This window comes from Microtus oregoni, unplaced genomic scaffold, assembly GCF_018167655.1.
Source record: "Microtus oregoni isolate MIOR12 unplaced genomic scaffold, Mior012 000049F_ref0000343, whole genome shotgun sequence".
NCBI lineage: Eukaryota > Metazoa > Chordata > Mammalia > Rodentia > Cricetidae > Microtus > Microtus oregoni.
This window is the reverse complement of record NW_024543223.1, coordinates 16863571-16888712: the sequence shown is the minus strand read 5'-3', so window position 1 is coordinate 16888712 and position 25142 is coordinate 16863571. Positions and strand designations below refer to the sequence as shown.

General features: G+C 37.1%; 1 protein-coding gene across 1 annotated transcript in view; it reads right to left on the bottom strand.

Moving 5' to 3' along the window:
• Positions 1-15026: 15026 nt before the first annotated feature.
• LOC121436511 (slit homolog 2 protein-like) overlaps positions 15027-25142 on the bottom strand; it is a 56535-nt gene continuing 46419 nt past the window's right edge. The window contains exon 5 of the mRNA XM_041636482.1: positions 15027-15178. Within this exon, the coding sequence (XP_041492416.1) occupies positions 15175-15178 (4 nt within the window). The 3' untranslated portion in view covers positions 15027-15174. The remainder of the gene's footprint in view (positions 15179-25142) is intronic.

Sequence of the window (25142 nt, the reverse complement as noted above, 5' to 3'; positions counted from 1 at the left end):
TCCCAGAAAATAAACAAGCAGTTAGCAAGAGAAAGGCATCTTTCCCAATTAGCCAGACCTCTGCTGGTTCATGTTTAATGTCATAATGCAATACAATAATCTGGCACACGTTACTGCTAGGAACGAGCTTCATTAGAAAAGTCGGGGGGAAGACTGTAGCTCTGCATGGCCTCAGCCTCTACTTGATAATTAAAGCCATATGCCTCAATCGATCTGGAATGAATATGAATAATGGGAGGAGAAACAAAGCCTCACTGAGAAACCTGTTGCTTGGGATGGTTTGACACACAGCTCCATCCAAAGCGAGGTTTCACTTATTTTTAAAATGAAGTTAATATGGTCCAGGGACAACTGCCATATTTTGCCCTAATAAAACGTCTGTTTAGGCAAACATAATCGATGTTCTATGCTTTAACCAAGAACCTAGGAGCCAATAATATTTAACAAGCATTCCTTCACCATACAGAACACTGAATTCTATGAACTGGGGAGAATAATAAAAGGTAAAATAGATACAATATCAGAAATCACTGTCAAATCTTCCAACTAAAAAGCCAGAACTCATTTCAGTACTTAAAGGAAAAGGAATCGTCCTTCAGTATGCATTTAACATGACACATAAATAAGAGGAAATTAATAACATAAAAATTTAGTAAAGAATTCCAAGGAGAGTTACAGTAAGAGTCACTTAGAGTTCATTATGTACCTCTGACCAAAGTAATTAGACTTCAGCCTGGTTTTGAAAGACAAGCTAGAATGAGAATCACTGAAAAGCAAAAACAAAGGAACAAATGAACAAACCTAAATATAGTGGAATCCTAAAGAATAAAGAATAAAAATTCAAAGTTGTAAAGGAGTGAGGCAGGCAGCCTTCTGTCTGGAGTGCAAGTATCCATAACAGAATGAACACAGTGTGTCAAATGTTAGGACTTAAGACAGGGTTTACGGGTGTTAACCATCCTTCAAAAGATCTACTTCATAAATAAACTCAGCCTAAATCAGACATATTTGGGCAGTCAGAAATATTTTCTGATTAGAAAGAAAAACAACCAAATAAGAAATGCTAGCCTGAAGGGATGTGTGACAGTCAAAATTATCTAAGCATATTTTAGACACGCTGCTAATAACTTTTCTTACAAATTGAATCATCCCTAAAATGGAAATATCCTTACAACTGTAAATGTCAGAATAAGCAGTTTATTTTTAAAGCTATTTATACGGCAGCTACTTCCTAAACAGACTTTTAAAGGGCACAGATAGGGGAAAACTGGAAAAAGAACAGTTAGTTGGAAGTGAGAGTAAGCTAACATAAACCAGGAACATTTGAATGCAAGTGGAACACTGAATTTCTGGAGGCCAAAGCAAAGCTAAATAAGGTAGCTTTCATTCATTCCTTTCTTTATTCCACCTTGAAACAGATATTTACCAAGAAAACACTAGGAAAATACGAGGAAGGTAACTGGTTCCAGCTTTGAACTCAAAGTGACTTTTACTGACATTTTAAATGCAAGATACTATAACAAGAAGCAATGTTATCTTTCAAAGTAAAAAAAAAAAATCAAGTGTTTCAGCTAGGGTTGGCGTCTAAAATGAAACCTCTGAGAAACTTAGTGATGCATGACTGGCTGGAATGGAGACAGACAGCTTTTAACCTGCTGTGTCAACATGTTCCATCATGGTGATCTTAAGTAGAAATGGGAAAGGATGAACAAGCATATAATACCTTAGGAGGACATTTACTGAGACCCAAATGAGACACTTCTTTGTTTTCTTTCTTTCTGTTTGCACTACTTTTCTATTCCTTCTCCTTTTCCTCTCCCCGCGTCTCTCTTTCTGTCTCTGGTTTCTCTAGGATCCAGGGGTTAAGTTTGTGCTTCCAAGCTTACGTCACTGGCTATAGGCAATCATATCAGATAACAACCCGCCTACAAGATTCCTGTTTCTCAGAGCATCATTCTGAGACACTCTTCCTAAGTTGAAGTTGTTCCCATAGAAAGAATTAAGATAAATTTGATGCCCTCCGAAGCAACCATGAACTACAATCTCTGAAAACAAAACTCAAATGAACTTTTTCTCTTTCATAGTTGTGTGGTATTTTGTCTCAATGGCTGAATCCCTCTAATACACAGAGTGTGAGAAAAGGGAAGAGAGTAGGAGGAAGTGAAGAGACAAATGAAAAAGACTGCCTGGTGTAAATCCCTATGGTATTTAAACTCCTGGTTCCATCTGCAGGCATCATGAGGCCTTGCAGCTTTTGCCCTTTAGTTGCACATCTCTGCTATCCTTTTAGGATCACTGAAACTAAGAGCCCATAATCATTTCCCCCATTTTAAAAATCCATGCAAGGCATGAAGTGATAGGAACTAAATAAGCAATAACAAACCAAAACTCAGTTCCAGCTCAACAAGACTGGCGTAATTCTCAGGATTCATGGAAGCAACCAAAGCTGGAGACATTAGCCCAAAATTATGATGCTGGAAATTCCACTCCAAGTAGTCTAAGCACCTTGTGATTTGATGCACTATCTGGTCTCTTTGATCTGTGGTGAGGAACCAACCCTAGAACAAATCCAGTTCAAGTTCTCTACCCGTAAACTCTTAATCTGTCTCTCCCTCTCTGTCTGTCTGTCTCTGCAGCTGCTACTAGTGTTTTTATGTGTCATCTCATTAAGTGTTTAATGTTTTTGCCTAGCAAGATTTTAGTTGACATTAATCATAGGTCCTCCATTATGCCTTCAGGATCATATTATAAAATTCCAATTTAATAATATTTAGGAAATCTATTAAATGATTCAGTAGGTAAAAACTGACCATATTATATGAGACATATACAGTACAAGGCATGTGGGAAGAACTGAAGAAGAAAAATTCACAACAGACAGTCATATCACAATTATTCAAGTGGCATAACCTAATTCAGCCTATAATCTAATCTTTCTGTTTTTCCTGTGATGAGCTTAGGTGTCACATGAAGACGATAATGTCTTTATGACAACATTAAGAAACATCTCCATCTACCGAAGGAAGTAAACTACAGGATATGGCAATGGCACTAGAGATACTTCAGCTATGTTATGAGAATGAATGACGGCAGATACCCAAAGATAGCACTGCTTGGAGGAGTGCACAGAATATGGCAAAGAAGAAGGCCCAAAAATTGTTGGATAGACAGCATAAAGGAAGACTGTGGAACTTTGGATATGACAGTAACACAAGAATCTAGGACTGCCCAGGACAGGAACAACTAGAGAACTGCCACAAACAGGCTGCCCATGCATGCAGGGCATAAATGATGATGATGATGATGATGATGATGATGATGATGATGATGATGATGATGATGATGAATTTACTGAAGAGAAATTCAAGAAAACAGTAAAGGAGAAAATTCTGAGTAGCACAAGTAAAGACCACAGTTCTTCCAGCTTCTCAGTTCCTTTTAGCGCTTACACAAACTGCATTGAGGACCATCCCTGAAGTCTTCCTTACAGGCTTCAGATGGAGCCTGAAGACCTGCTCCTCTAAAAATCCCTGGCAATACTCATGCTGCAATACATATAGGCATGTTTGAAAGTCACTGTACCGATGGAGGAGGGTCATCTGTCTATTTGTTACTTTCATTGGCCCTTTGATAGGACAGAAAATTAGGTAGGCGGAGTAAACAGAACAGGATGCTGGGTAGAATCCTTCCTGGTAAGCCATCACCTTGTGGTACTACACACATTAATAGAAATGGGTTAATCAAGATGTGAGAGTTAGCCAGTAAGAGACTAGAGCTAATGGGCCAAGCAGTGTTTAAAAGAATACAATTTGTGTGTTGTTATTTTGCGTGTAAAGCTAGCCTTGCGGGAGCCGGGCGGGACAAAAAGCAGGCCTGTTCGCCTCATCACTACAATGAACTTTCAGAAACATGAAGCTACTAAAAACTGAAACAAGATAATAAAGATTAAAATAGTTCACAGAAAGATTGATTTGGTAGATATTTTGACTAGAGGAGAAAAAGGGAAAATAAAGCAATATGTATGTATATATGCATGCATATATGTGTGTGTATGTATATGTGTGTATCTGTATATATAAATAATAAGGGCACTCAATTCACAGAGGCATATATATATGTATATATATATATATACATATATATATATGCATGTGTGTATGAAATTCTAAAATGAGTTGGGAGCATCTGAAATAAGTAGTAAGATATGTGAATAAACAGGAAGTAGTCAGCTCATTAGATCTCTTGGTTATGGGGACAGAATCTAGTCACTGGGGTCCATCACCCCAATTTGAGTTTACTTTTTTTTTTAATTTTTATTTTCTCAAAACTAAAAATGATGTGGTATTGGAGTTGCTATCTACAGAGTCAAAAAATCAAAGAATGATGAAGTGTAAGTATAGAGGGAGGGAAGGAAGTGACAGAGAAGTAAAAGGACATGATATCAACTGACTTTCAAATTCCTAACTGCTTGGTCTAAAGGTTTCTCTTCAGAGAAATTAAGATCTTTAACAGGAACAAGAAAACCAAGTGGAGGTAAGTGGATGTGCCACCCACCCTTGCCATTCCCCGACAAAAGGGAGGACAATATCAGTCTCAACATGGGAATTAAATGAGTTAAGTCGGGATACAACGTGGAGAAAGGTATGCAGATCTTTATAGCATGTATATAATTGAAAGCTTGACCTTGAAAAGTATGAGGAGAAACTGAAAGGAATCAAAAAGCACATAGGGATATACTTCTATTAAATTAAAATAAAAGTTGAAGAATAGGTCCCATGAAGGCAAGACAAGAGAAATACTGGAGCTGGAGAAGGCATGCTGTTGATGGTCATTGGGTTTAGCAACAAGCAAGTGACCAGTAAATTTGGAAAAGCAGTCTTATCCAACAGCCAGGAAAAAGAACGTTCAGAGAGCAAAGGAGGAGAAAGGGAACAAGAGAATATTGAGCAGAGAGATGAAGAACAATAGCAGAACCTGGAATCATAAGCATGCACAAGATTGGAAAAAATTTAAATAACAAATATTAGAGTTTGGTTAGATTAAAGGGCAAGTAGAGACAAAGTGGGAATTGGAAAAGCAGGCAGAATAAGTATAAAGAATTAAGTCAGAACACACGTAAGCCACCTCAATGAAGTCTCACAACCTGACTGCCATGACCTGAACAGCAACAACAGATAAGCCAAGTTAATGTAGGAAAGCCCAGGAGCCCTCAAGCCTACACAAAGAACTGCAAGCAATAAGGACAGCTGAGAGCAGTAGAAATAGCCTTCCCTAGATGGACAATACCAAATAGGCAGCCATGAAACCACACATACAAGTAACATTATACAGAATAAGCACATTAAATCTAGGAATATACATGTATGTGCACATATAACAACAACTAATAAAAAAGAGTCCATGATTTGAAAGAAAGCAAAGGAGGGTGCATGGGAGTGCTTATAGGGAGGAAGGCAAAAAGGAAATGGTGTAATTATATTATAATCTCAAATCAAAAAGAAAAATATTTAAAAAAGCACCATCTTGTGCTGAGGTATAGCTCAGAACTAGTTCAATTTATAGAGTTCCGCTTCTGATTCTCTATCTAGAGTGCAAACAAACAGAACAAAAGAGGGGATCAATATTTCTTAAGCTTTCCATGTATAATACTGGCAGATCATAAATATAATGTCTTATTAAATGGATTTGAAAAGCAGTACTTCATGTTGTAAATCAAAACAAAACAATATTATTCAGGGGAACTTTTAATAGCCACACTTGGCTAAACCATTATAAAGCAATCGTTTATAATAACAAGAAGAATATTAGTTGTCATGTTATATTAAGTATATGTTAAATAGATAAGATAAATGTTCACTCAAATTCTACCAGTTTAGTCTAAAGATTTTTCTTATTTTATATCAAAGGAGCTTGACACTCAGAGAAGTTGAGTAAATTGACTAGGTTGCCCAGCGGACAGGAGGTTGTGAAAGACTCAAATTGGCCTGGTGAGCACATTGTGACATTGGGATCCTCCTTATTGCTTACTGAGTGAGTAGCTCCAGTCTTGCAAACACAATTGAGGTGCACTGTGGAAGATCACAATGGAGCTGAAGGAGCGAGCACACTAGAGCCCTGCATACCTCAGAGAATGTAGAAAATAACTTCTGGATACAGGCAAAACACATCAGTAGTATAGCTGACATAGTCTCTTTCTGTAGCCACACGTTTCCCCCTAACAACACCCCATTTATAACACAGTCAAGGGGGATTGTGTGTCTCCACAACAGACCATAAGCCAACTAGAGTACCCGGTGACCACATCCCTAGAAACCAGCCTGCAGTGTGGGAAGGCCCTTTGATCACTGGTGGGGATCGAGACAGCTCTAAGTTCTCTCACGGCTCTCCAGGACCCACTGTGTCGTTATGTCTGTGCCTTGCTGAGAGACAAGAAACATCTTCATTATAAAAGAAAGATGTCCCAAGCCTGACTTCTTCAAAGATATTCCCAGGAACGTTTTCTGGCTTTGGGTATTTATTGTTGCTGTGTTTTTTTCACTTTGTGTGTGTGTGTGTGTGTGTTGTTGTTGTTGTTGTTGTTCCAAAGTCAGCAGAGCACTGCCTGGACAGAGTCTATAAAAGCTGAGTCAAGTCCTGAGAAGATGAAGAAATCCTTCTATAAATTTATTACTTTGGCAACGTTAGAAATTTCGTATTGAGTACCCATTAAGAGCACGAGAATGTCTCAGAAACTATCCTGACCCTGAAAGAATTCTACTCAGATTAAAATCAACTTTAAAGAACACAAATAAATATCATGTAGACCTATTCACATAATATAACTATTGTTAACTGCTTTCCTTTAAAGTGAAAACTAAAATGCTGTATCTATCACATTCCAAATTTAAATCGCAATATTATAAGCTGAATATATAATTTTCAAGCAAAGCACTTCGAGAACATGGGCAGTACATAGTCTAACATTTACATCTTGTCTCTGAATGCCTTTAGAGGTCTGCTCACACGTGCAGACCCAGCAATACTTCTATAATGGTGCGGTGCATTATGAAACAAACTTAAAAACACAAGTACTTTTTAAGAGAAATATTTAGATTGTGTCTAATTGAGATAGATAGTCCTCTGGGCAAGGACTATGTCTAATTCTACATTAGGTACAGCACATTGCAAAATGTTGGCACTCAATAAATGTAAAATAATAACAACACTCTCCCCCCCCCCCCTTTAAAGTATATAATTACATCTACCCCCTACTGGGAGCCGAGCTTGGTGACAGATCTTTTGTTTATTAAATCCACAGCCCTGAAGGCATATAGTACTGCAGCTTCAGTATGAATTGCAGCAAAGATCTCTCTAGTTTAAGCAAAGCCTTCAACGTCTACAAATCCCCAAAGAACATCTTAACTTAGCTGTCGACCACGCATGTAACTTTACCAAACGCAGGAAACCTTTTCTAAGTCCCCAATGTAGAATCTAAACGTGATGTGGAAATGTGTTCTCAATGTTAGTTTGGAAATATGTCATAGAATAAAATTCCTTTCGGCTAATTTACCATTTCTCTCTCCTAAAGAACTACATCAAGCTGCTGTGCAAACCCCTGAAGGCTTTCTGCAGGAAGCATTCAATAGCCCCCCCCCCCCCCCCCCCCCCCCCCCCCCCCCCCCGCCCTTGTGTTCAAAGTGAGCTATTATCTAAGTAGCCTGAGGAGGGAAAAAAAATGACTCATGTACAGCTTTATTTGAGACATTTGCACTACAATGAACCAAGAAAGCAACAGGTCAATTTAAAAAATATTGCAAGAAAACAACAGCAAGCCAAAGCACATTCACTGGGAATTTTGGAAGGGAAAGCACTTTTGATTCGTTTCATCATTATTTTCTTCTAGTTTGCCATGTTTGTGTTTGAATGCTCGCACTTGAACATTAGAGTCACAATCACCTATTCTGCTTTGGGTATTGATGAGGTTCAACATATGCTCAGCAATTCACCACTGCTAAAATAAGAAATGCAAATTCAGCTAAGTGTGCTCCAAGTCTAATGTGGAGCTACGGCCCCAGTTCCTTTGTAGTTTTCAAGGAGTATTATCATTAGCAGAGAAGGGTTAATGGCAGAGGCCTATGATTGCTTTCAAAATTCACATTACCAAAGTGGATTACATTGCATCTACTCAGGGGATCAACAATGTAAGCTTCCACTAAGCCGTTATTGCAGAAACAAAGCTTTCATTTTAAGTCCTTAGAAACAAGCATAAAATGGACAAAAGGAAAACTTCTTCTGTTGTAAGAACAAGGCGAGGACTACATGCTTTTCATCCAAACTCACAGTTTTAGAACTACGATGAATACACAGAAAAATGGACCATCTTCCCAAAGAGCGCATCATTAAATGAAAACACACCAGTGTTTTGAAGAATGCTTCTCTTTTATTGCTAGAAATCTGATGGGAATTCTTTACCTAAATGTCTTTTTATCCCTGTGAAGAACCGGCCCCAATATGGGGTTGTACACTCTCTAAATTGCTTCATTATATGTTCTTTTATCTTCTAATGAGAATGAAAGGACAGTTTGGGGAAATACATTCCTGGAGCCAGAATCATAGCTTTACCCTTCGCAGTCGTGACTCATTACCAATAGTTCTGTAATGTGACAATAGAATGCCAAACCACCAGTTCCTGGCAGCACAGACACCAAGCCTGGGCTGGAACCAGTTGATAACTATTCATTTCCCATAACAAAGTAGAAGTAGATTATTGGTATCCTAATTTGCAGACACAGAAACGGATGCTTATTATGTTTAGATAACTCTGTTTACACCATCTGACAGGAAAGCAATGATTCAAATTCAGGTATAACAGAAACTGCAGCATCAGCACCAGTAACCATTAATTCCCACAGAGGCCGCACACATACAGACATGTCTCTTCAGTGCAAGTTCTTTTTAAACAGCTACTTGCATAATTTGTTGTGCAAGAGGAGCTTACAGTAATTTTTTTTTGAAGTCTCACTCCTCTAATTCTTGCTTAGAAAATACCTGAAAGTGAAAGCCCTCAGGTAATTTTATTAGTAAATGGGAACTAAAGAATGAAAGGGTTTTTTTCTTTGTTAACTAGATCAAACTGTACTATGTCATGATTAATGGTGCATGATAGATAAGTGGGGTGAGGGGTGAGGTAGCTTCTTAACAATCTCAAGGGGTCAGAAAGCACTCTGTGTCATTTATCCACAAGGTAAGAATCTGACATCTTCATCTCCCCAGAAGCTGAAGGCACACGTCTCGACACATTTTCCCTGTGTGTTTTATAGGTAGCAGAATTCTGTGGCCCTCCTTTTGGATCTATCTGCGGTTTGTGCCAGGTTATCCTTGTACAATCTATAGAGCCTCTGCCTTCTACATATCATGGAATTGGTGGTTCACTTATTATCTGTAGATCTAAAATCTGTTTTAAGCAAAATACCAGTGAAGAAGCCCTTGAGGTTCCCACAAAACTTAGCAGGCAATAAGCCTTGGGATAGCTGAGTGAATGAATTTATACCTGTCTTTCCACCTTGGCCAACTCATCCTTCTTAAGAATGAAAAGATACAACAGAAATGGGTGTGCTGTGGCTGCTACAATCTCTGTTCCACTCACTTTGACTGAATAGCCCAAAATAATAGAAAGAAAATTATCATTATAGGAACTCCCACACATAATATTCCTCAAAACATTATGTGTTAATATGTAGATAATGACATTGTAGATTTTGGATGTGTTAATGGGTGTTGAAAACCTCTAGATACAGAGTTCTTGATACATTTCAATTAAACAGAGACTAAAATATCCACTAGACACCTCTTATAATGCAAATCACTACTCTAGATGTCTGCCCTGGCCTGCTTGTGGGTAAGAGCCATATCAGTGTATGCTAAAATAGGCAGCTTAATATTTTAACATCATTGTGGTTTTTTTTTATTTCAATACTACAAGTGATAACTGCTCTAATTCTGAATCAGAAGGACATAAAGGGTGGAGTCTCCCCATATTTCTTTAAGGGCCTTCTCACTGAAATGACAAATATTAAGAGTTTGATTAATTTCCTTGGCTTTTCTCTATGTTTATAAAACTGTGCCAAATTTGAAAAAGAAGGTGAAAATAGACTTTTTGAAAGTGTATGGGGAGATTTGGGATACAGCTTAGTTGGTGGGGTGCTCAACCCCAGAATCACACAAACCAGGCATGACAGGGAACACCTGTAATTCCAGTATTAGGGAGACGGAGAAAGGATGATCAAGAGTTCAAGATCAATGTTGGCTACATAGTGAATTTGAAGCCAGCCTAGGATACATGAGACTCTGTCTCATAAAAAAATAAAACCTGTGGGGTCATAGCAACTTGTCAGCAGGCAATCTTTCTTTTTTGTTGTTGTTGTTTTGTTTTTTCGAGACTGTAGCTTTGGTGCCTATCCCGGAACTAGCTCTTGTAGACCAGGCTGGCCTCGAACTCCCAGAGATCCGCCTGCCTCTGCCTCCGGAGTGCTGGGATTAAAGGTGTGTGCCACCACCGCCCGGTGCAACCTTGCTTTTTGACATAATAAATGAGAACAGACACTCACCTTGGGGTTGAACTCACTGTCATAGTATGATGTTGTATACTTTGCAAACACCAGAGTTTATTGAAATTCACTGGGACTACCGTTCATTTTTTTCATGTTTCTTTTATTTTTCCCTCAAAGTCACAAAAGAAGCTGTTTTGCCTTGGAGACATCTTTTCATGTATGGGTTACTTTGTCTTGTAATGGCTCTTGGTGAGGAAACCTAGCTTTTTCTTTTGTAACTCTTTTCTATCTCAAACTGCAATGCTGTGTAGTGTTAAAGACAGTTTTGCATCTTGGTGTTTCAAACTCACAACACAAATGACTGAAGTACAAACTGCTGAATCAAACCAAAAGTCTGGGTCTCTTTTAGCTGAAGCTTGACTAGGTGATGCAAGGTACGTTCCAGGAAAGTTTCACTCCAGATCTCTCTCTAGAAATGTGCTCATTTCCCTTGCATTTCAGTAATGCTGGGCAGTATCAACAGTTTTTCCTTTTACCAGTTTTATGAGAGAGGGAAAAAAAAGCGGATATCCTCACTTTTATTTGCATTTCCTTGATTGCTAGTGAGTTTGGGCAGCTTTCCATGAATTTATTAGCCAGCTGTGTTTCTTCGTTTGTATTTTACCTGCTAACATCATTTACTCCACTTCCTTTACATGGTTTCCCATTTTTTAATCAACTCATGAACATTGTTTTATATGAGAAATAAACGACATTCATTCTGCTCAAGTTTTTCTTTTATAAACCAGGCCATGAGAATCTGAATATATTATGAGTCAAGAACTTAGCTTGAAGGCTTTAAAGTAAATAGGATGGACAATGAAGGAGAGCTTACACGGCTAACTCTGATTTGTCTAGGTTTAGAGAAGAAGGTTATTTGCTTTGGTAAAAGACCTGTACAGATATTACATAGTATCTAAAACAGAACCTGGCCAACACAAGGTCTCAGTAAATAACAACCTACACAACAATAGAATATATAAATATGTTGCATATCTTATAATAACTAAACTACATGAATTCCACGGCACTCAGGCATTGAAGACTGATGTTGAATGATGAAACAGGAGAAAGAAAGATATCAGGATGCTACATCTTGCAAGACACTAAATGCTGAGAAAAGAGACTCCAGGAGAAAGCAGTTAATCAAATCAATGTGATTTACAAACAAAATTGTATAACCAGTCTAGAAACATTATCCCAATTGCAAATGAAGAAAAAAAACCTTAATCATGACAAGCTACAAACTCAGCATTTAGTGTCAGAGATATTCATAATATATAACACAACTATGCAAACACTTGAGGTTATAAGATAATTAAACAGTAATGAATGATGATAAATATATTAACATCATAAAAGGACATATAAAAACTTCAAAGCACTAAATGTCATGCTTTAGCATAACCCCCGAACAAAATGGAACTATACCAGGTTAGAATATTTTCCATAACTCTAAAATCTAGTACTTTGAGGTAAGTTAGTAAAACATTTCGGCTTTTAACTTTTGAATTGTATATCATAAAAAAAAGTGAGGATTATCAGTAGGCTATTACACATTTAGCTGTGTGTTTAAAATTAGCAGAAAGGGTAAGCTATTCTTGGTTAGTTTTTGTTGTTGCTGTTGTCAACATCTCTGATATTTAGACCCAGATTGCTCTCTTTGCATTATAGATTTTTATCAAAACAAGAATTTCTCATCTAAAAAACTGATACAGGCAGGAAGGAACAAAATAAGTGTTGGGGACAGACCAAAGGCCATCATGCCTGAAGCTGGACCCAAAAAAAGCCATTGCTGTAGTAAAATGCCACTGTGAAATCCATTGACTCACACCACGAAATGAAAAACCTGCTTCCCAATGACCACATGGCTTGCCATGGCAATTCAGAACCTGTGCTATTCATCTTTGGCACTTTCCTTTCTTGTCAATCTCCTTAATATGTGAGAAAACACTCATTGACAGACCGAAAACAAAACAAAACAACAACAACGAGTGTATGAAGGTCTAAGGTTGAGCACATAAACAGCTGAATAACAACAATACCATCTACTGAAAATAGGGTTGGAAAAGTTAAAATGAATTTCTGATAACACGAAGCCAAGACAATCATCAATAGCACATAAATTAAATTTCCACTTTTCACTTAAAGTGATGGGGATATGTAAGGAGAACTTTACTTTCAATGTTCATGTGATCTGTAAAATCTATTTCAACCTACGTGTCATTTCTCTAAATTTATAAAAAAGTTTAACATAGTGCTGATTATGTACTGAAAATGACAGTGTTAACAATCCACACCCTTAAAATTATGAAGCATTATTTTCTCAAAGGAGAAAATTTACCTTAATATGAAGTTATAATACATATGAGATATAATTTACCTTTCATTTCTTAGGCATATTAAGATTCATCTCACCCCCCATACACAATTTCCTGGTGATATAAAAATCATTTCTCAATAGTCTATGCTTTTATTTTAGGATATACTTGTTATTTATGAACTGGAGTTAATTTAGTAAGCCACCAAAGTGACTGTAATTGGAACACCTATTCCAACCATTGTTTCTGGTGGTCTTAAAGTGTCCATCTTTGTCTGTGAGTCTGTGTATATGTGTTTGTGTGTGTGTGTTTCTGCCAGTGGTTTGTTTCTTTTTCTAGGCTTTTAAAAGTTCTTTATGACAAAAGTGACTTTCTTAGAGACCAAGAATTTCAGTGGAAATTGTCAGTGTTGAAATACAAATAAATAGTCTTGACAGGGAAGCGTAAATTGTCATTCCGTGGACACATACTCTATCCTAAGAAGTGGCTGAGTTGCCAACTCCTCAAAGAAGGAAAAGTGTCCCAATCTGGTGTTGGAATTGAGTGTCACACCTCTGCTTAGTCCCCAACCATGCTCCTCCAGGCTCTGGAAAAGCTAAACTGAAGTAGAAAAAAGGGGATTTGAGGAAGAGGACAGCAAGCTCCAAAGACAGTCTGCAGAAGAGGAAATGGGGACATACTACACCACAATAAAGAAAAAAGTCATGATCACATCATTTGTGCCTAACAGTTCCAGATAATTATAACCATTAAACTTTTCTTGGGTCACAATAAAATATCTACATAGGTGAATAGACCTAATTTTCCACGCTGTAACTTAAAACTAGATATTTAACGCAGTTAGTGGAAACCCAATATCAGATTCTGTAAGAAAGAGTTTCGTTTTCCCTAAAATAACACTCGGAGAGACTGTTCAGAAAACACAGGCTCTCGTGTTGCACACCTCAACTGTCATGGTCATAAAATGAGACTAAATTCCTTAGCTAATCTTATTCATGAAATAGTTTATGAGCTTTTAGAAAACACCACATTGTGACTAAACACTATTATTCCATTATGCCCGGAAAACGGGGAAAATACCAATAGCTTATGGCAGCAACAATGTAAATCGCACTCCGTGTGTTGGAAAGCCAAACTTCTCACGGAAATAAAGTTAATTGTAAAGGTTCCCAAGCACTCAGTAAGAACCCATCTGAATACTAACTCAAATAACTTAATAGGTACACATTTAGAGTGTCTTAACAGAATCTATTTTAAAGAAAATTAAATTAATTCTGCAAGGAGTCAAGCTTCTATAATAGCATGCACAATTTAACAAGTCTTCTATAAATAATATTCGATTTCTTACCAGGATAGAGACACACAGAGTCACTAACTAGATGCTTTTCTGTTTCTATGAAATGTGAGTATTTATCAGAATAAAATCTCTAATCAAACTAGTACTATTTGGAGACAATAATGACATGTAGTGTAAAAATGAGGGAAAAAGTTAAAAAAAAATTATAGCAAAATTTATAATACTTTTGAATTCCTAAACCAATCATTTCCTAACCATTTTTTTTTACTTTCCAGGTTTTTTGTTTTTAATTTTTGAGATTTTAATGTGATTGGAACCTTTCTCCTTTCATTCCCTCCCTTCAAAGCTTAACTTTTATTAGGAAAAATAACAGGATGATGAGCGATGATGCAGCAAATTTTCTACTAAGTGTTCTAGAGAGACTACCTCATTCTTTATATAGAGTGCTAATATTCAGACATTTTTAATCAACATTTCATAATTTCAAAAAAGGGTATAAAATTTGCCTTTTGCACAAGAATATCTGTTGTTATACTTTGTTTTAACATCTTGATAATAAATGAGATGGGGTTTAAGTTGGGGCTGTAACTCAGTGGCAGAATGCACACATAGCTCATCTAGGCACAAAACTCAATTCCAAAAACTGAAGCAGAAAACAGTTTGCAAATTTACCCCATTTATTGTGTAACTTTAATTTCTTCATCATAATTGCAAATATGTGCGCTACAGTTTACAAAAATAAACAAACATGGATATGTGTTTAGATACAGCCATACATAGACAAAGGAACAACTTCCAGATTACATGGAAGAAAAGGTCACTAAAGCATACTTTGGTCTTCTTAAATAGGGTTTCAATGCTTTTATCCAATGTTCTTTAGACATTATTTCAGTTCATGGATCTGACCTTTCTCACAGGTACAGTTTTAAGTATTGTATATTTGGAGTTGTAGCTAAAACTTTAAAATGATATTATTCTTCAGAAAGCATTACCTAGAAGAAAAGAGCATGAGGAAATTTTAGAAAAAGCAATGCTATATCAGGAGGCAATAGTAATATATTTTTCTTAAAATAGTTGATAAAGACCAATACTCACCCATCACCAAATTTAGATGGAGATTTAAAAGTTTAATAACAACGCTAATTGGCTCAGGAGGAAGGGAAGAAATAATCACAGTGAAATGGGCAATTGTTTTAAAAAAAATAGGTAGTAGACACAGACACATGATTACAAGAAGCCCAAGTGTAGAGAGGAGATAACATCTTTCCAAATGGGGCTGGAGAGATGGCTCAGTGGTTAAGAGCACTGACTGCTCTTCCAGAGGACCCGGGTTCAATTCCCAGCACCCACATGGCAGCTCACAACTCTCTGAAGATCAGTTCCAGGGGATCTGACACTTCACACCAATGCACATAAAATAAGTTAAATAAACCATAAAAATATTTTTAAAAAAAACAAAGTTGGGAAACATCTAATGAACAGTTGTTTCATTCGATCTGATGGTGATGTATTGGTGGTTTTGGAGGTGAAGGTGGCACTAGTTCGGTTTTGACTATACAAACAGGCTGAAGAAAGGAGCTAATGTAAATATGCTAAAATGGGAGAAAATGAAATAGGAGATTAGAAAATTCTGTGGAAGTAACCAGATGGGACTGAGAAAGAAATAGATGAAGTAGGTATAAACAAGAGGCATTTCCTGTGCCTTCTACAGAAATTGAACATGAGGCTGCAGGCATGTAGAGTTTTTAGCCCAGGGAACGCTAAATTGGAGAAGTCCATACTTTATTTAGTGTTTTTACCTAAAAAGAATCAGAAAATAGCCAATTTGTTTTTGAAGGTCACCAGAATAGCTTCATTGTACAAGTGCACCAACCATTTTAACTTTAAAAGTGTGTATAATGTAGCTCAGGGCAAATATCATTTCAGTAGCAGAAAAAAAAACTAATGTTAATCATCCACTCCTGCAAACCAAAGAAACTGCACTCCTTGTCTAGCTTTGAATTTGAAATTCAGGATGCTATTATGAGTCTTATGATAAAATACTAAAATTGGGCATATTTTCAAAACATCAAAATAAGACGCCATGGAAAATGAAAATGGCAGAAAAGCATAAAGCATTTTCAACTCTTCTACTAGCTTTTCACTAAATTACATAGAGACATGTTTAAAAATAGACTGCTCTCTAGCTGCAGGTTTATGTGTATTTATCCCAGTCTGTAAGTATAACTAGAGCTGCATTCCAGTTTATACACCAATATATAGAACTTCATTATCGTCAAAACATAACCTTGTTTGGGAAACACTTTTATTAACTTACATTGGAATATAGGAAACATAAGCACAGAACAAAGCCCATGCTGACTAAACCCCTGTCCTGTTGGGCATTGGTTGCCTCCTCAAATTCTCACCTGTTTTTGAGGTAGTGATTTCCTCACTTAGCAGAGGTAGTGACTGAAGCTCTGACAAGTTGGCTTGTAGTTAAGATTAAAAGGTGTGAGATCCGGTGCCCAAAGCTTGTCTACTTGACTTCAAAGCTTATGTTTTCTGTACTGGTGATATACCCTCCCAGAATTGACCTACTGACCTTATGATGTCAGTATAAAGGACCTCTCTGATAGCCTATTTATAGACTATAAACCTCTGTGCTCACATGATTAAAGACAGCAGGTTTTCTACTGACACCTTGGAGTACTCTGGGGACTGTGAGTCTATGCTGAGGTGGTAGCCTTTCGCCCTTCATCGCACACACACAATCCCTGAGTTCCACTTGCAGCCAGTGATGGATTGATCATCCCTGCTGTGATGCCCAGTTTCTTGACCTCAGTCTCTTTGGCTTGAGTAGCCTTTCTGCACTTGCCCTTAGTAAACTAGCAATCCTCTATGATTTTTCATCTCCAAACTCTGATTTACATTTTGGCGTGACATGCACCTCTTGGCAGATATAACTAATGGTGTCTTTCTTGGTACCCATAAGATTTTTTTTAAGTCCTTATCACTGAGAATCATAATAATTACCTTAATCTCTCCCTTGCTGAAATGTAATCCTTTCAAAGACAGGTTAATATTGTCTTCAATGTGGAATCAATAGTTTTAAAGCCATGTGTGGCCCAGAGTAGATAATAAATAACTTCCAGGTAGCGAAAACCTTGTGATCTCTGGATGTGTTTGGGGGAGGGGCTGATCTCATTTTCAGTGCTGCCCTATGCTTTCACTTGAAGCTTGGGCAAGCTTCAGCCTGTGAGCTTCATGCCCTCTATAGTACTGGCACAACATTGCCTGGTTTGAAGAGTTGGAATGAGGGCTGCACAAGACCTGACATGAAGAGTCACGGAAACACACTTAAGCACTTGATGAATGTCGCATCCTGTCTTGTCATCCCTATCTTCCAGACTATCTCAATGTAACACTTGGAAGATTCAGTGAAAGGAATTGCAATTACGGTCCAGACAAACATCCAGCATTAATCAGAAGAGAAGTCATACTGCAGCCTGTGTGCCCAGAGGCTGGTATCTACATCCCTTTAAGGACAACATACATTCTACTTAAATGATCATTTTTTTCTGTGAACGGGAACTCATGCATCAGAGGCTGGCATTGAACTCCTGATCCTTTAACCTCAGTCTCTCAAGCCATGTTATTGTTCTTTTACTCTTTTAAATGTAGACAATTGAGTATATGGAGTCTAGATATGAATAATTCTATTGAGAATTTAATGAAAGATATTAGTATTTTTTCCTTGGGAAAATAAAAGAAGTAGTCAACAGCAAACTGAAATCAGAAGTCAATTCAGTAAATGATTCCAGCTAGGACTCATGGAAACACAATAAAGAGGATTCTAGAGAAAGATGCAATCAGGAACAAAGGATGTCTGTGAGGATGGAATGAGATGGTACTGATATTAAAACACAGAAAAAATTACATTAATGAACTCGAGCACAGAGAAAGTCTGAGCACTCCATTCCTTATCACATTTATAATCCACATTTGTCTCACTCTATCCTTCTTATTAAGACTGCCACACAAACGTACATAGGAGTAGAAAAGGGGGTCCAAATATGAATAGGTATTATATTTTGTGAGAGAAAATGGATCCTGCCTCGGATTTAATTAAGAAAGAAGCAAAAGTTATTTCTCTGAATGAGTAGCTTCTGCTTAATATTGAGGTTCATTATATCTTGCTATCCCCCAATGCAGTATTGTGAGAAAGGAGACGCAGGTAGCAATAAAGAATAGTCTTTTGGAATAAAACAGAGAGAACATTTCCTGAGGGAAGGTCGGGTCTCTCTCCACTGCCCAGCTCCAGTCCTCGGGACCAGACTAAATGTTTTACTGCCCCCTGCTGCTTTCAGATGCTGACAGAATCCTGCCTATCACCTACTCTCTGCCTCTTGACTTTTTCATCGCTTTAACTGTGGAGCATCCCCTTTTTGAGGATGATCAGGGTTCGATGATTTGTTTTGTGGCAAAACTGAGCTTTTGTATTCCTGAAGATGTAATAACTAGACAAAAATATGTAGGAATATGTTACAGTTTTGAACACCCGGTGTACACCTAAAAAATGCTCCATTCACCATTTACTTACAACTGCTCAACTACACGTTTTTCTCAGGAAGTGATCACTAATCCCACACACATCATTTGCCTTCACTTGATGGTAACCCAAACTTTCTCACTTAAGTACACAAGCTGTGTATATAATTACAGATTTCCCACATCTAATATTTCATAGTTTAGATTCAGCAGAATATAAAGTATGACTCTGGCTTTTCCTATGCTTCAAATATCTGTGCATTTTTATTTTAATTTTAGGTTGTTTTAACAGGTGGCGAAGGCCTTAATTTTCTTCTAACCACGTCCAGTTTGATAAGCACGTTTTCTTCCTTCTTGGTGTGTTGTGATGGCTTGGGGATTATTTAAGTGACAAAAATCTATGATAGCCAAAAAAAAAAAAGCAAATGAAGAAATAAAAACAATAGGACCCCTCCCCAAAGCATTCAGTCTTATAATGAAATGTAGCATATAAGTCAATCCTAAGTATGGCTTACTTCCAATTCTGCATCCAGCAGATGTTTTTTATATATCTGTTGGTGCTGAAATGAGATGATAAATACATATTCTTTTTCAGGAGTTCAGAGTCAAGTGCAGGAGCAAGCAGACCATTCTTTTTACATTTTCCATCTTCAGTGCATGAAGGTGTCCACCACCCCATCCACTTTCAAGTCTATATTCAAACTTTTCATGCTTCCTTTTAAAGTTATGCATTATTTTGTAAGAAATGACGAGAATAGTAATACCTTATAAAACTACAGTCTGTTATTTCTAAAACTTCTATGAGCCCCTTCATGCTTGGTTTTATGGAAGTGGGGTACTGAGTATCTGCAGTTTATGAAATTATGTAGATGTTGGTACTGACTGGGGTTCCAACTGTGGTATGGCTGAATCTCCATTCTCATCGATATCGTGTCTTGATGTTCCTCACACTGTAGAGCTATTGTCCTCTGAAAGACACTTTCCAATATTTACATCCTAGTAAAGCTACTGCTTGAACCTCACTTACTCACTTGGCGATATATCTCAGCATTGGTTTCAGGAGAGAGAAACAAATTTGGGGGATGTCTTTCATTGTTACGAACAAACTAGTCTACTACACTGTCCCACATTGCTTTACAATAAAGTTCCTTTGGATTCTTCTTCAAGAACTCCTTTAAATGCATTGTTTTATCATTGCCAAAGTCTCATAGTTAAAGATTCATTTTTCTTTCATCTCACTCAACTCACACCAACTCACTGCACTAGAATGTGACCAACAAAACTTAGTAAATCTTTGCCTCTGCCAACTTACCTCTGCAGGGAAGAATGTATGCTCTGTTCCTCAACACCATCTCAAATGTGAAAATCATATCCTCTTCACTTCAAGCATGATACACCACCTCGTTGGCATTTTCCATGGTTTTTCCATAGTAATAGATGAAATCCAAAGGCTAAACCTCCTTTTCTCTAGCCTTTCATGCTTCCTCTGTGGCCACTTCTGTTACAGTGCTACCCACTCTTTTTTGTAGGTGAGTGTGTGCATTCATGCCTTTCCGTACAGCTAGAAGGCTCTTTCCTGATTTGTCTTCAGTCCCAAGGACATGTAATCTTACTAGATCTACATTCTGTCCTCCTCTGCATAGGCCATTTGGGAACACACATCTACCTGTACAGATGAGGACCATGCCTCTTCCAGATGCTACTACATTCACTGTGACTCTTCCCAAGACAGTAGGTGTCAGTTCCTTGAGGGCCTGTGCTCAGGACTACAGAACCCGGCTCTTTCAAACACAGACATAGAGCAAAGGAGAAATAAAACCAGCAGTAGGACAAAGTGAGTGAGAGTTAGAGACAGAGAGTGAGAGAAGAGATTGTTCATTTCTGGGAAATGTTCTCTATCATGCATTATCCTGTTCATAAAATATTGGTATCAGATTTAAGACCTCTGAGACGCTCCAAAGAGAAGTATGTTCTAATGATGAATTGAGGGTAATAATAATTACTGAGTTAAAAAGTTAAGAAATAAAGTAAAAATGGAGACACCACACTTTAATTCAGCCCTTGTATCAAAAAGCCTTCTTAAATCCACTGACTTGTGGATGTAACTCTGAGTTAAACCAATGGAAATCCTAAGTCAAATTCTACATTTGTACAAAGAGAATGCAAACAGTAAATAGGTATTAAAATAAGACTTTCACAGTATAAAATTAAACATATCTTATGTGATACCATTTTAAAGAACTGGTAGTAAATCGTGGTGTTAGGGTATCACTGATGTTGTGAGATCTCAGTCACCAAAAAGCAGCAGAGCAGACATAAATAAATATTTAACAAGCAGATGAGTGAAAAATAGTAATAAAATGAAAACAAAATGTAACAACTGTATTAAATTTAAAATCAACATGTGGTCTCAGAATCATTTAAGTTTTCAAAAAGTTAAAGATTTATTATATATAGTGTTCAGTCTGCACTTATTCCTGCATGCCAGAAGAGGGCACCAGATCTCATTACAGATGGTTAAGAGCCACCATGTAATTGCTGGGAATTGAACTCAAGACCTCTGGAAGCTTCCAGTGCTCTTAACCACTCTCCAGCCCCTAAGTTTTCAAATTTTTGAAATGAGAATGAATAGCAAAAACCTATTTCATAGGAGCTACATTTCTATTGTGATTGTAAGACTTCATTACGCAAACAGGTTCCAAAATAATATAACAGGGAGTGATTAGATGCGAAAATAGTACTAAGAAAGATCCATATCACATGTAACCAGACACAAAGAACTGAGCATCCTATCAGGTTGCTGAATTTATGGTAAGAGATCTTATGAGATGGAACATGTTTGTTTAAAAGGTCGCCTAGTCCTCCCAAAGCCTCAGACTCTGTCTGGCATTACATAGTACACTTAATTACTCAGTCTCTCCTTTGCCCACTGACTGCTCATCACATCCCTCTCTATCTCCACCTTCACCTTCCTCCACTAACACACTGCATTTTCCCTAGACATCTTCAAGCCTCCCCTCCCCCCTGAGCTCCCGTAAATACTCTATCTTCCTTCTGACATCACCCAGCAGTTTCCATTTCAGTCCTCAAAAGGCTGACCCCTGCTCTGCAGAAGCACAGGTCCAAGTCCCTCCCGTAGGAACTATGCTTCATTCAATCAGAACATCCGCCATTGGCTGCCACACAGTAGATGCTTGACAAATGTGTGCAGCCTGTGATAATAAATGATGGCAAAAATGAAGTTGCCATCTCATCTTTGAATTTAAATAGCCATTTATTTAAATCAGGAAGGTTGAAATCCATACGGAATATTTCAGGTTTAGTTAATTCTTCATTCATAGGTAAAGCGAATAAATATTATGAACTGAGAAAATGTATATAAATTTTATTACCTTTAAAGTACAAAGCCTGATTACAATTTAACCCAAGTCAGTCAGTACAGCATAGATCTGTATTGGAAATGACTGGGTTGGACAAATGTCCCAATCACTGTCTGGCAAACTTGGTCATACTATTCCTTTGAGTAATGAAATATTCATCATTTCTAATTATGAGCAGTACAGTTGTCAAGACAACTTTTCTCATGAGGGATATGATTATTCTAATATGGCCTTCTACAACTTTTTTTAACCTCAATACTTATTTACAAATGAAAACCCATCATCTCTTACTGATACCACATTAATCAAAATAATCAACCACTTTTTAAAAACATGTTATTTTAAGGAGGTTTCAGTGGAGTTTTATCCCTTACTTTTTCTGGGGAACACGATTAATGATATGAAAATTTAACTTTTGTGTGGAGCAGAGTGTGGAATGGTTAGTGACAGGTCTAGTACCACTAGCTGGCCGCATTCGTGTCATAAGGACATAACGATCTTCTCAAGTATGAAGAGTAAGAGGAAGGTTGGGTATAATATGGATATAATTTTAGCCATTAATGTAGCATGACTCACTGCCAAATTGCCAAAACTGGGTGCCATCACACCAAAACTGACAGACAAGATCAGCTAATAATGTCTCTTTCAGTTTAAGATTATGCCCAATATCACTATTCTAAATTATAAAACTCTAGTACTATCAGTATGGATAAGCTCATCATTATAAAGTATTTATAATTGTAAAGCTCCTCCATACATGATGCGATCTGCCTATCACAGCTCTGAGTAAAGCAAGTACATGTATAATATACACGATCATGTCAGGTAAGTATTCACCTGTTCATTCATTCTTTCAGGCATGTATCGAATTTCATGAAGTCTTTGTTTCATGTGGGGCAAAGTGTCCCTATGCTGAAGAACTAACGAAGCTAGTAAGATTGGTGTGAGTGTGTATGTGCACGAGTGTGTGTGTGGTGTAAACATGTGTCTACACATGTGTGCAGGTGCAGACCCACATGAATGCCTGTGCAAAGGACAGATGAGGAGATACAATGTTTCCTTCTGTTATTATCTTTGATCCCATCAGGGCAGGGTCTCACTCTAATATTATCCTTCATAGTTTTGTTTTGGTTTGTTTTGTTTTTGACTAGGCTAGTGACCAGAAAGCTCCAGTGGTCCTACTGTCTCCACCTCCTTGTCCTTGGGCTGGGGGTACCAAGAGCACAACATAGTTAACATTTGGCTTTCTATTTGGGTGATGGGGATTTAACTCATATCCTGGTCCATGCAGAGCAAACACTGTTTTCATCTGAGGCACCTCGCCAGACTGAGATAAATCTTTCAATGAGAAGACTCTAAATGATAGAACCAATGCTTTAAAAATAAAAGTGCAAATTCACTCTGCTTTTGCATTTCAGTCTCCTGGTAGCATTTCCATATTTTAATGAAGCTCTTGTGGCAACTAAGTAAAAAAAAATACAGGAAGAAGAGCTCCCTAGGGGAGAAAAACTTAATAAAATTAAACAGAAAAGTATGATTCTTGCTCTTATAATGTAAAATAGTTAAACAATAACTAATCCATTCTCTAATATACAATATGAGTCCATTACTATATTAGCCACTAAATAGACAGCATATAAGGAGCACAGGTGGGTGTGCACAATTTAACAAAGCTGTGTGTATATTTTCATGTGTGAGAGAAAATTCAAAGACACCCTTTATATGTCATAAACCAGGTATAAACATATGCAGAATTCTAGGGAGACAAAGTTTTTAAAAATTTTTTTTTAAAGATGATGGTGTGTGTTCTAAACTGAAAAGATATGAGTGTCATGTGTAATATAGTCCGTATTTTTGGTCAAAATACAGTCAATATCTGATAGAAATTTTGTATATTCTCCATAAACATACCATATTAAAATACACACTTAGTTCAATAAATAAAACCATCCAGTTTCCTTACTGAAAATAAAACACAGAACTAAAGAATTAAAAAAATTCAATATCAACCCAAATGTTTCATTATGGTATATTTTGACCTGAGTTAAAAAAGTCTTTATTTCTTTCTGAGTAAAAGAAATGTATGTGTTTTTAAGCAATATAACAAATAATATTATTTACATTATTTTATATATGCAATTGGCAAAGAGGAAAAAGGGATTTATTATCGTGTTCATTAATTTACCATAACATACAATAGCTAAAGGACTTTGCAAGAATGAAAATGGTCTACATTTTCCATACTGATTTTTATTCTACAATTGTTATAAAATTGTGTTTATCTCAAGCAAACATATCCCACATTTTAAAATAATAACCCTTATTTTAAAGTTCCTGGCATAACTAACAGATTAATACATTTGGCATTACGGACTAGATGTTGATTATTACAAAATACTGCATCATTTCTTTACCATGTCTGTTACAGGGCCCTGAGGACAGGTAATGCAAATCAGGTAGCTTGGCTCTGACAAATGGGCAAATGTGATAATTCCAGGTAACCTCAATAGAACATGGAATTAGCTCCCCCTGTTGGGCCTGAAAAGTCCACAGTTGTGACCATTACATCATAGAACTTGTAAAAAAGAAATACATAATATAAACTAAAGATTCCCAGCTAATTGGATTTCTATGTGCTGCCATATTTTCTAGATGAAGAGAAGTCGTAAAAAATATACATCATGGGAGAAAGAAAAAAAGAGGAGTTTTCTCCTTCGTGTAACACAAAGTATTCCAACAAGAAGGGAAATCTCACAATGCTTTCCCTAATTTAAAAAAATAATCTTGTTGGGCAGTGATGGCGCACACCTTAAACCCTAGCTCTTGGGATGTAGAGGCAGAAGGATCTCTTTGAGTTTGAGGCCGGCCTTGTCTACAGAGCAGGTTTCAGAACAGCCAGGATTGTTACACAGAAACGAACACCCTGTCTTGAAAAAACAAAATAAATAAAAATAATAAATCTTATGAATAAATAATCTTATGCTCCTAGTATACAAGAATGTAAAGTAGTGACATCTTTGAAACAAAGCAGAGACAGCATTCTGGT